Raw genomic sequence first — 12,779 nt, forward strand, 5'->3', positions numbered from 1 at the left:
ATCATATGCTTTTTTAAAATCAATGAATAGCTGATGGACATTTTGATTATATTCCCACATTTTCTCAAGTGTCTGTCTAATGTGAAAAATTTGATCTGTAGTTGATCTGTTACGTTTAAATCCACATTGATAATCACCTATAATTTCATTAGCATATGGGGTTAGTCTTGCTAAAAGTATGTTAGATAATATTTTATATCTTGTTGAGAGTAGAGAAATTCCACGGTAATTATTGCAGTTCATTTTATCACCTTTTTTAAACACAGGAACAATTATGGATTCTTTCCACTGTTGAGGTATTTCTTCGTTATTCCATATTAAACAAATTAACTTATGAATTTGACATATTAACGAATTTCCACCATATTTAATTAACTCAGCTGGTATTAAATCAATGCCAGGTGCTTTGTTATTCTTTAGCCTTTAAATAGCATCTTTAACTTCAGTCAAGTTATGTTCTGGAACTAAAGGTTCTGCTGTGTGTACTTCATTTACTTCTGATTTATCTCCTTCATGAACATTTAAAAGGTCACTAAAGTAGTTCTTCCATCTATTTAAAATATCGCTTTGGTCAGCCAAAAAATCACAGTTTTTATCTTTTATCAAGTTTACTTTTAGTCAGCCACCCCTTTCTAAATTCATTTACACCTTTATATAAATCTCAATATTTTTATTTTTGCTGTTTGTTTCAATTTCGTTAATTTTACTTTTCAAGTATCACCTCTATGTGAACGAACGTCAATTATATTAGTATGCCTTCTTTTATCAATGAGAATATGATCTATCTGATTATGAGTTTTACCATCTGGAGAAGACCAGGTATATTTATGGATATATTTATGTTTAAAGGTGGTACTTTTCATAATTAAATTCTTTGAGGTTGCAAAAGTAATTAATCTTATACCATTATCATTACTTAATTCATGAAGACTTTATTTACCGATAGTAGGTTTAAATATGTCTTCTTTGCCAATCTGTGCATTACAGTCACCTAACAGAATTTTCATATCATACTGGGAAAATTTATCAAAGACCTGTTCTAACTCTGCATAAAAATCATCTTTAGTATTATCATCTTTATCTTCCGTTATAAATGGTTCCAACAGATATCAAAATTCCAATGAACGATTTTTTGTGACGTGACACACAATACGTATAAACTTTACGATCAAAATTTGCTGGTAACTGTAAAATATATTTAAGGGTGTTTACTTTAGTTAGGCATTCTTTTGCCCTTTTACATTTCAGTGTTTATAAACCTTTTATTGCGTATACGAACATTCCTGTTTCAAACTTCTGCACATTGTTACATTTTAAAAGTGGTTGAGTTGAATGAAGAGAAAGAAGGCCTTAACTACACTGTTGGAAACAAGAATTAAATGAAATGGCATCTTCATTGACTCTAGGACCATGTTGACTTACTTACCACTCCCCGAACTTAACTTGGAGTATCCATTGTTCTTCTCTTTGTCTTCATCATCATCTCCTTCTTCGTCCACTTTACCCTTGTTCTTCAGATCAAGAAGAAGCTGAAGGAAATCAGGGCGGGTCACATTGTTCCTTTCTCGATACTCAATGGTGTCTTTCATAGCCGACCTGAAGAAGGTTGCGATGCTAGTAGGAATTGAAGATACACGAAGAAACCGTACGAGGGCAGGAAAGAAGAAGTTTCCTGCTCCTGCGATCGCAAGTCTGAGCGACGGCTCAAATAGCTTCCTGCCCATTGCCCGGAATTTAGATTCTGGGTCCTTCAGGCTGTGGCACTGTATCCCAAAGGCACATGAGCATATTACGTCCGTGGTGTACCTCGCCATGAGATCTTTAATCTCCACTATCTCTTCCATCTTGGAGTTCTGGACGAAGATCTCAGATAGCTCATCAGCACACTGCGACACCAACTGGAACATCCTCTTCATCTTTCCAGAAGTGAACGTTGGCGTCATCTTGACTCGCAGATGTCGCCACCGGTTTCCTCTGATGGCGAAAAGCATCCCGCTCACAAGAGGGTCGACATTTTCGTCAGGGTGGAAGTTCCTGTCGATGAAAACGTCGAAATCTTTGACCAAGATGGTCTTCAGCAGTTCTGGGTCCCTGACCAGTAGGGCTGGTTGCCTGAGAGTGAAGAACCCAACGTACGGATACTGGTGGTACTTGTTGTATAGGTCCTGCTGGTAAACGGATATGTGTTTCTTGGTTGTAAGCACATCCTTCAAGGATCCTAAAAGGACCACTGGTTTGTCGTACGGAACCCCTTGCTTGTGCCAGAAGTCATAGTTCCACGTTAGATACAGGTAAACACAAATTAGCACCGCACCAATTAGAGCTACGAACTCAATCATGGTTCAACAGTGTCACCGGAGTTTCTGTAAAAAAGTAAACACTTAGATAAAGCATGAGAAATGGCTGGAAAAACATACAGGGTGGCCACAAAGTGGGCGTACCCCTGGATTTTCGTCATAAATTATGTTTAATTGTTGTGGATTTGCAATCGTTCGACCATGATGAAACACATGAAACTTGATTTTAAAGTGCAAGCAGTACCATTCTTGTCACGTTAATGAACTCTCTGATGCTGATAGGACGTGACGCCGGAATATCTCCGCAAAACATCTGCCAGTACATGGCGCAGAATTCACTTGTTCGACGATCATGATGGTCTCCATACCGATGTCCTGGACAAGTGAACAATCAGGACACATCGCTATAACAACAACAACCACTGTAGTATCGAAAAAAAATGGGGTACACCCACTTTGTGACCACCCTGTATAATAAAAATAATATTAAGCGCAAAAAGGGGAAAAGGTTGCACAGAGAAATAAATGTCTAGCTTACAGGATTGAGTTCACACGTACATATATCACAATTAAAATAATCGTTACACACCAGATATAAACCTCAATCTTGGCACATTCCTTCTCCAGCACTCATGTTCGCCTGATGTACCTAAAGGTGTCCAACATGACGCACCGCCATCTTGAATTATTTGCATATATCTCTTTAAAGTCGTGTATCTGGAGAACAAATGGACAGATTTTAACGGTTCTTGCTTTGAAGTGAAGTTAAAGGAACAATGGTTTCTTTAAGTGCAGTATATTTAATAAAATGTAAAGGTTTTATGTATATTTAATTATTGGTTTACCGATTGTGAAGAATAAAATTAGAAATATTATCTGCTCTGAAAAATTGTTCAATACCTTTTTAAACAGTGTTTCTATGTGTTGTTCAATGTGCAAGCTCTAATCTTGCAGTTTGTGCTAATATTATTTTAACACTGGCACATTTACTATTGCGAGGCTGGAAACAAGAACAAAACTGAAGTTTACATAACGAAACGAGAGAGAACGAAACAGACTTCCTGTTTTATGAAACGGAACGAGGCTGCAACGAGTCTAGTTTCGTTTCACCTCGTCTTATTTTATCGCTAGATGGTAGTCTCTTTCATGAACTAGTATCGATTTTTGACATTCTGCTTCTAAAATTGTGGCTTTGCTAACACAAAGAATATTCGTGGTAAAAGAATACCATAATATCAAAACACTGGCCACCAAAATCTACGAAACTATAGCATGAATGACTTGAAACGTTTCAAGTTTAAGTTTTTTTAAATATATATCCAGTTTTTGTACATCTTCTAACCCCAGAAAAGAACATTTGAACTTTTATATCCGCAGTTGTACTGCAAATAACTGGATAATGTCTATGACACAATAGCATGCATGACTTGGAACAGTACAAGTTTAAGTAAGACTTGTTTAATGTCTAGTTTATATTGATTTGTACATCTTCTAACTTCAGAAAGAACATTTGAACTTTGTTACCCTGAGTTAGTCTGCAAATAACTGGCTAATGTTTACAATACAACATGCATGACTTGCAATTGTGCAAGTTCAAATCGATTTATTTTACATTTTTCTTCCTCAGAAAACATTTGGTCTTTGCCATCTACAGTAGTCCTGCAAATAACTGACCAATGCATGCGTCGTGAATGACCTTGAGTAAAATTTACGATGTGCATAATGGAATAATGAGACTTCATGAACGGGATATTGCAAATTGTTGAAATAAATCACAGTACGAGTAGCCTTGTCCTTGTACTATCAGAGGGTGTAATACAACTGTTCTAGATGGATCGTTCAGTTAACTGGACAATCATGGTTCAATGAATGCTACTAATTTTGAAAGCAGGACAGGCCCGTAGCTAGAGAGGGGCTAAGGGAGGTTCAGACCTTCTAGACCATGACCGACCCGTACTTGACGCGTTATCTGTCTATCTGAGTCTCGTTTCAATGTATTCGAGCTTTAAAAATAATAATGAAAACAATTATTACATCATGACATATTCTATTTTACAGAAATACAATTTTATTTTCAAATGCGTTGGTGATTAATGTGTACAAGGAAAAATAGGGTAGTAAATACAGTAATAAAAGACGCAAAGAAGAATTAGGACTTACAGCCTCTGTAGGATTTGTTGTGTGTTCTGTCCATGTGTGTGTGTGTGATTGTCCCTTCATCCATTTCATCTCATCGTCATTCATCCTCATCTTCACGTTTAGCAAACGTGGCACAAAAGCGAAATAAAATGAACCAGTAGCTTGGACTCGTGCTTATAAGAAATCCCTGAGTCAATATACTTAGCCAACCAGACACGAGGGTTCGGAAACTTAATTAAAAAGTTTAAAACTATGCCAATTTTGTGCTGCGGTTAACCACATAGCCAGTGTGCGAATTAACGCGGGGCAAGGACGTATTTATGGAGGGTTCAGGGGGTCCGGATCCCCCCCTCCAGAAAGATTTACTAAAATTAAATAATGAAAATATACTTATTTAACATTTGTTGTTCAGTCGATGGTTATTTCCGCTGAACTTATTGGCAAGGATTATATTGGGATCATAACTTTGAATGACAGTACAAAAGAAGACTTATGTACACTTCAACTTGTAATAATATGCATAAAATATTAATCATGAACTTTAAGTCAACTGGATCTAACATTCTCTCTTGTTATTGAACAAATATTCAATTCTTTATGTATTTTACATTAATTTCCTTAATTTTGGCTATCAAGTAAGCTAGATAATGAATACGTGCCGTTATATCTATTGTCATACCGTCTTTTTAGCTACTCGTGTAGTAAAAATACAATATCAATTAATATGTAGATTTAATTAATTTAATATAATTATTATCATTTAAACAATTATTATTATGAAACACTTGGTTCGGACCCCCCCCCCCCCGAAATATTTCTAGATACGTGCCTGGATACCGGTGATTTCCCTGCCACAAGAAATTTTACCCCGGAAAATGAAAAAAAATCCCTGCCAGCGATATTTTTATCCCACTGAAAATGGAACGGAAAAGATATATATAGTATAGGTACCTGGTACCATTTGTTAACTATGTAGAAATAACAATTGAAGAATCATTGATCTCCAATAATGGTCCAGTCATAAAAAAATTGCCTGCCGAAAAGTATTCACCCTTGTGGGTTAAAGGAGGTCACCATTCTGCAACTGACCGACATCGCCGAGCCGAGGCAGGGGTGCCCACAGTGGTGAATCATGACGCGCCTGCGTCATGGTAATTTTTTGGGGGGGACACAATTTTATACCAATTCTATATATATCTTGACACAAAAATGGGGGGGATCCTTTCTTTGATTGACTTGTTATTGATATTTTTAGTTATGGTTATTATGTACAGTTTTTCTACATACCTGTGTTTGATCGTGGCGATGGAGTTGAAATAAACACCTTCTGTTATGCCCTTAGAATCGGTTTAGAAGGGGTGGCGTGCTGTTCGCATTAATACAAGGTTAGTCAAGCAGACTGTTAAGAATAATGTTCAGTACACTAACGATGGCAGTGGCCTGATCAGTTTTGTACGTTTTATGTTAGCAAACATGAAAGTGAGCCTAAAGCATCTAAAGTAAACATATATTGCTTAAATATGTCTGTATTATATACGTATTGTTCCGCAAATTTTGTCTGGCCAAAATAATTTGAGTAAATAATTCGGCATAATGGGGGCGGGGGGATGTTCTATCTTTGGGGTGGGGTGCGTCAAAGGTCTTGGGGGGGGGGATTGGCACCCCTGAGCCGAGGTAACAGCAGGCTGTTTTCCACGAGTTTTCCTGGCATATTTCTTACATTTTGCTTGTATTAAAGTGTTTACAAGAAACTTGTACGTAGGTTAAATGGAAATTGAGTTTGAACTTGGCAATAGAAATTTGGTCAAGTTCTTGGTGTTCCTGGTTGGTTACGCATTTCATGCATGAGTTTGAGTTTACTTGCAATGTACATATACGGTTTCTAAATTATGTGTAAATGTAGAGTTGCCAGATTTCTAAAATAAAAGAAACGGGACATATAGACATGGATATAGTTAAATTTATTTTTATAACATTTTTAAACATTACACAATCAATTGCAGTTTAAAGCATTGGTAATGCCGAATTTCTAACATTTTGACAAAATATATTAATATTTTAGTGAACACTTGGCATCCTTTAAGAGTACCTTAGAATAATCACTTTCTTTTTGGCATGACGAAATGAAAGAAAACCTTTTACATTACCTAAGCCCTGAATATTATCCACTCCACATTGATTCCATTGACCAAGAAAAGAAATAAGTGAGAGCTGTATTAGAACCAGAACTGGCTTTGCCAGTCGTTTCTTATTCGACATATCGACAATCGACAATGAGCAGTTCTAACTGCCTTTGCCAGTCGTGAGTCGCTTCTTATTCGACATATCGACAATCGACAATGAGCAGTTCTACGCCAACGAGGATTGAGTGGTAAATGGTAATTGGTATCCAATTAGGTTAGTTATAAATTGTTATTAATTTCTTGTTGTATAAAATGATTTTGAAACTTGAATTCGTTTTTTCTTTAGCTAAATACTGGACAAATGGGCGTCCCGAGAACATTTTCTGGGACACCGGGATATTTCTTTAAAAGGGGGACAATCCCGTATATGCGGGACGTCTGGCAACCCTATGTAAATGCTATCTCAAGATTTATTGACTTAGGTTAGAGCCAATGTTCTAAGGTACCTAGAAACGCAAACAATAGTGTAGTTACCGACTGGTAACATGTAGATACAAATTTGCATATCTAAACAAAACCTACCTTCTGAAATGAAATCCCAAATACACCACTGATTCGGTAACTCCCCCCACGTACATAACAGAGAAACACGGTGCTGTACTATGTAGTCTAAGATAAATTAAGTCCTTTATCTTACCGCAGCACGGGACAGTTCGGCCAGTCACTTCTGAAATGTCGCTACATGAACGTCCCCGTGCGTGTTTCAGACACCGGACAACATACGTCTTGTCAGAACCTTGACCTATCGGAGCGGGAAGTAATATTATTGTTACGTAACGCGAGACGAATTGCATCTTGGTTTGCTGCCAATTTTCTCGATATGATCCCACAAAACATATTGCCACTCTTAATGAGAGCAGATTGAAGATGTGCACAAGGTCAGAAACGGCACTACAGGGTGTGCCGAAAGTTCACTTGCAGTAATTAACCCTTTACTGGTATGCGAGTGAGCGTGGCAGTCTAGCTGGTAATAGTTCGATTCAAAAGAGATTATCACTCTTCATTTATTGCAGTTTGGCGCATACGTGACTGACAGTGTTTAACCTCGTCCTGAAATATAATTCGCTCGGTGGGATCTTCCCAGAAGGCAAATTTCGCAAGAACAGAAAAATTTCAGGGAGAAGCACCTGTTGTGTTTCGGAGAGGGGGGGGGGGTATGTGGGTGTACAGAAAACTGCATTTTGAGATCACAGAGGGATTTATTTGCAATGTTAGGGAAATGTGATTATGGGTTCAAATATGTTATGATTCAATAAGCATTTCATATTTAGTGGCTGATGAGATGAAATAGTTTTTCAAATGGAAGCAATTTGGTAAATTCTCACAAAGATCATTAAAACTAAAATTTGTCTCAATTTTCCGGAACTAGAACAATGTGAAAATCTTGAGCATAGAAGGACAGTAAAAATGCATGTAAAAATGACACCGATTTTAAATTAGTAACACCGAATTTTGCCCTACACCGCGAAAAATAACACCGCACAGCAAGATTTCGTGGGACTAGCGCATAGGATCTCAGGTGTTAGTGGGATTAGCGCACAGTATGATTATCAATAAGAACCTTCCCTCGCACTTTTCTTTCCAGACTTGGGACTTGACAACGTGTAGATTAATGCACGAAGGTGGTTTAAAGGTTCTTCTATCAGCAGCTTCTATTACAGCTTCGTCAACTTTTCAGAACTATCTTCAATCAAACTTTGCAACGTACGACAGAGAATTGAAGCAACGAAATAAATCTTCAGTTTCAATATCTTTGTCTAAAATTGCTTTTATACGCCTGTCGGTTTCAATATACTGTTTTCTTCTCTTGCGACCTGGAATGCCTATGTCTTTAGCTATAATTTTGACGCTCATCTACTCAGCTTCTTCCATCAGTTTCTGAATGAGGAGATAAACATTTGGTTTATGTATTCCCACCATCCTATTTAACTTGTTATTCCAACCTTCCACAGGGTTGTTTATCCTGTGTCTTTGTCTATAAACATTCCACATGGTTTTCGGCAAAGAAGCATTGTCCAGCCATTGATCTAGAAATAGTCAAGAAACTGCATCAGCTTCTCATTCTGGGGAGTGATCTGCATGATGCATAGCCACGCTTCGTCAATTTTTTCAGGCGCTATCAAGGCTAAAGCTGCGCACATACATGTTTTCCTAATATCTTCATTTTCCTTATATGTTGTGGCTAGACCTATGTTTTGTATATGACGCCAAAGGCATTGATTGAAATGGTAATTACAACCTGATACTGATGCTTGAGGAAACACTTGTCTTATTGCTTCTATTACAGCCATCTCAAAGTCTGCTTTAACATGCTGCGGAGTCCAACCACAATGTTTGAGCGCCGTAAACAACTGCATATATGTAGATTTCTTTTTATCTTCTAGTAACACTTAAACGGCTGGCCAGATGTTTGTTTCCTCTTCGGAACTTCTTGCATCAGCATGAATTGAATAAATTTGCTCAAACTGTTTCGGACAACTTTTGAATGTTCCGTCAAGGTAGAAAGAATCACAAGATGTTAATAATTTCTTGCCACTGTTACTTGCAAACACCAGACATTTCTTTTCGTTGTCCACTGTCAGGTCAAGCATAAGGAAGCTCGTCCCGTCGGAAAGTCTCAAGACATTTTCATCCAGAGATTTCGGAACTACCAATCGGATTTTGGGTCGTTCCCAATGTTTTCCTACGTATTTCACACAGAGGTTTTTACGTTATCATGTTTTGGAATTTCAGTAACTAGTTCATAACCTCTATTTGTAGGCTTACCATACGTCTGGGATTAGCCCGGACAGTCCTGGTTTTTTAGTGATGTCCGGGGTGATGTCCGGGATTGCAAAATGTCCGGGGTTTTCAGAATCTGAACATGAAATTAGCTACCGGTATTGAATATTCATGACCAAAATTTATGACCGGCAAGGATCGATCGATTATAAAGATAGATTATACTTTTTCTTTCTTCGAGATATCGACTTCCGAGCGTTTTCGTTTTCGTACTTCCGTGAGCGTCTTGGTCTTGCAAGCGTGTGAAGTAACTCGTCTACATGTTTTTGATAATTATAACTATTTACAAGGGCTTTGCATTTGGCAATGGACAAATGAAAGTGTGTATTTAATGTGTTTTTTTTAACCTGCAGCAGGAATACAAATTCTTGAAACTGTGTAACGACAGTGACAGTGAACGTGTGCAATGTACACTCTGCAATGGAGTATTTTCTCTTGCACATAAAGGAAGAGTTGATATTGAAGACCACGTGAAAACATTTAAACATAGGAGTACTATTAATGCTACTGCTTCAGCAAACATAAAAAGATTTTTTTAAAGCCGAAGATGTGAATAACAGTGATCTGGAGTGTGCTGCTAAAGAAGCTACATTTTCATACCACACTGCTAGACACAAACTCAGTTTCAACACATCAGACTGCACTTCTAAACTAGTTAAAAAGTTATATGACCCAAACTTTTCATCTGCTAGAACCAAAACCAAGGCAATAATTGTTAATGTTATTTCGCCATTTGTTTTCGATAATGTGTTGCGTTCTTTAGAAAACATTAATTATGTTACATTATCGATGGATAGTTCAAACAGAAGTGAAGTAGAACTTGTTCCAATTGTTGTAGATATTTCAGCATAGAGGATGGAATTCAAGTTAAACTTCTTGTATCCACTGTTAAACATCTGTTGAATGTTAAAATTAATTCAGAACTTCCATGTTGTGAATTTTATGATGTTATTAAAACAAACAAGACATTTCTGAAAAAAGTCATGTCTAGTGAAAAGTTCAACTGAGTCAACTAACAGAACAGAGAACAGAGAGGCTTCCTAAACATCAGAAAATGTATTATTCAATTAAACATTTGAAAATTAATTGATTGATTTTAGAAAATAATGTTAATATTTTTTCTTGTACAATTTATAGTTTAATGTTCCAAAAAAATGTTAAGGTTTTAAGTAATTTCAATTTATTTTTGTAAAAAAACCCTGAAATTCAGCAGTAAAGAGTTGATCGCGAATATGTCCTAGGTTGGACCCAAAAAAATATGGTAAGGCTATCTATTCGTCAATTTCGCAAATTCTTGTTTGTAGACGACGTTCACCGGCGTAGACAGTTCCTCCTTTGCTCCTTTCCTGCACACAGACATTGTTTTTACAACTTCCAACTCTGCAACATTCGGAACACACTGATGGGTTTTTGTACTTCAGCCGGTGTTCCTTTACACATCTCCAGTAGATAACATTTTCAGTCTTACTGCCAACACGGTACTGATGTCCGTCCAGTAAGAGACAAGGTTTACCCTTGGCACTGGTAATAACTTCCATTGTCAAATGTCGAAACATACCGTTGTTGTTCTAAAATCAAGCACAAGAAAGTCGCTAGTATTCTTCAGTTTCATGGACATATTATCATAAATGACTAACTAACAGCTGATTGGTATTTGATTGAGTGGCTAAAACATGCATGCACATATCATGTTTTCTTTATTTTCAACGTCGCACCCCCTAAATTTCATTCCGCACCTCCTCAGCACCTCTAAATGATTAATTCTGGCGCCGCCGCTGAACATAAGAAGGGCATATTCACTCTTCGATTAACGTGATATACGTACTGAAGCTGGACGCTGGTGCCACCTACCATCTCGTGCGTAAAGTACAAGGTTGTAGGATGTGTATAGTCTTTATTCTGTTATCTGTGAGTCAGATCTCTGAGAGTTGATTACTGATTTCATGACTGGCCTTTACTGTTCTTGTTTTTGTACGGCTAACACCAATAAAGTATGAATGAATATTCTTGTTCTGCGTGTAAAAAATATAGGATATGCCCTTCTAACAGTGGCGTGGCGTAACATTTTCAAAGGTGTTACCGGCCATCAATACGACAATTATTCTGCTAGAAGTTATCATCTACACTCCCCCCCCCCAAAAAAAAACATGCCTTCAACCTAGATTTTTCTTAATTTTGTTCTATCTTTTTCATCAACTCAGTGATTTAGCCACAAACACTCTTAGCAAGAACTACCACTCATGAGACAATGGATGATATTCAATGTGACGTCAGCGGCGCAGAGCGTGGTGGGAAATCTGGCCAAATCCGCACGTGGTGTGGCTCAGTCCGGCAAACTACACCAAGCGTGAAGCGAAGCATATGCTGCGTGCATGAAAATGACCCGATGTGTGTGTGTGTGTGTTGTGTGTATGCCATTGTTTATGTATTAATTGTGAGAGAAACATACATTCAGACAGTTTCGTCGGAGGTTAAGATGACATGATTTTTCCAATCCGGGGTGAAATATGAATCGTATTTTAAGGCAACTACTGTGTTTATGGATAACGTGATATGACTTTTATGCTACTCTTTACAACCGCATGCTTTGCAACACGCGTGGTTGCTGTACGATCTATAATAACGTCCACAAGAAAATGAAATGCTGCTTATCAGTCAGCGGATGCGTTCACAGTATGCGTATATTTGTACGTTTTTCAGCATATCTTCTATGGCTGCCTGAATATACATACGAAAAGTGATAATGATACGTTACGGCCTTCGAAAATATAGTACACAATTTTGTACTTCGGAACATTTCTATAAATTATTATTTCCACGAGACAAAGTTTGACCTTAATTCACTTTTTTTTTTTAAAAAAAAAAATTCAATTCCCCTCCACCGGGAATCGAATTTTGGATCCTTCGATTACAAGGGGATAGCATTAGCAACTCCACTATCGGATAGGCCCGATTGATTCCATGAGAAACAGGCTCCATAGTACTGTATTTTTTTCGTATGTTACGTAGATATATACAACGTTGTTTTGTGGCAAATAGCATCTTTTTAGATACTCTGTTTTTTGCTACGAGTCTTAGGAAAATATGAAAGACTACATTTGGCATATAATCGTTATATTTGTACCTTGAATCACTGCCACAAAAGTTGTGATCGCAATACTTACCAAACGGGCTTCCAACACGCTCCGAAACGTTTGCCGGAATCATTGCATCGTGCGTGCTTTCGCGCAATGAATTGTGGGGGAAGTTGTTCGCTGAATATCATCCATTACTACGAAAACCCAATGAATAGTGGTAGAGCCTTGTCATTTCTTCATTTGTTTCTTTGCAAATGAGGTTGAGAGGTGAAAAACTCAATATGACGACGAAGGCAGAGAAG

The 12,779-nt window shown here is 37.5% G+C and overlaps 1 protein-coding gene across 1 annotated transcript in view; it reads right to left on the reverse strand.

The window, feature by feature from the left end:
• The window catches only part of LOC145996333 (uncharacterized), a 109,891-nt gene that overhangs the window by 8,351 nt on the left and 88,761 nt on the right, over positions 1 to 12,779 (reverse strand). The window contains exon 10 of the mRNA XM_083132764.1: positions 1,427 to 2,344. Within this exon, the coding sequence (XP_082988890.1) occupies positions 1,427 to 2,344 (918 nt within the window). The remainder of the gene's footprint in view (positions 1 to 1,426; positions 2,345 to 12,779) is intronic.

The sequence above is a fragment of the Lepisma saccharinum genome, chromosome 12 (assembly GCF_977018435.1).
Source record: "Lepisma saccharinum chromosome 12, izLepSacc3.1, whole genome shotgun sequence".
NCBI lineage: Eukaryota > Metazoa > Arthropoda > Insecta > Zygentoma > Lepismatidae > Lepisma > Lepisma saccharinum.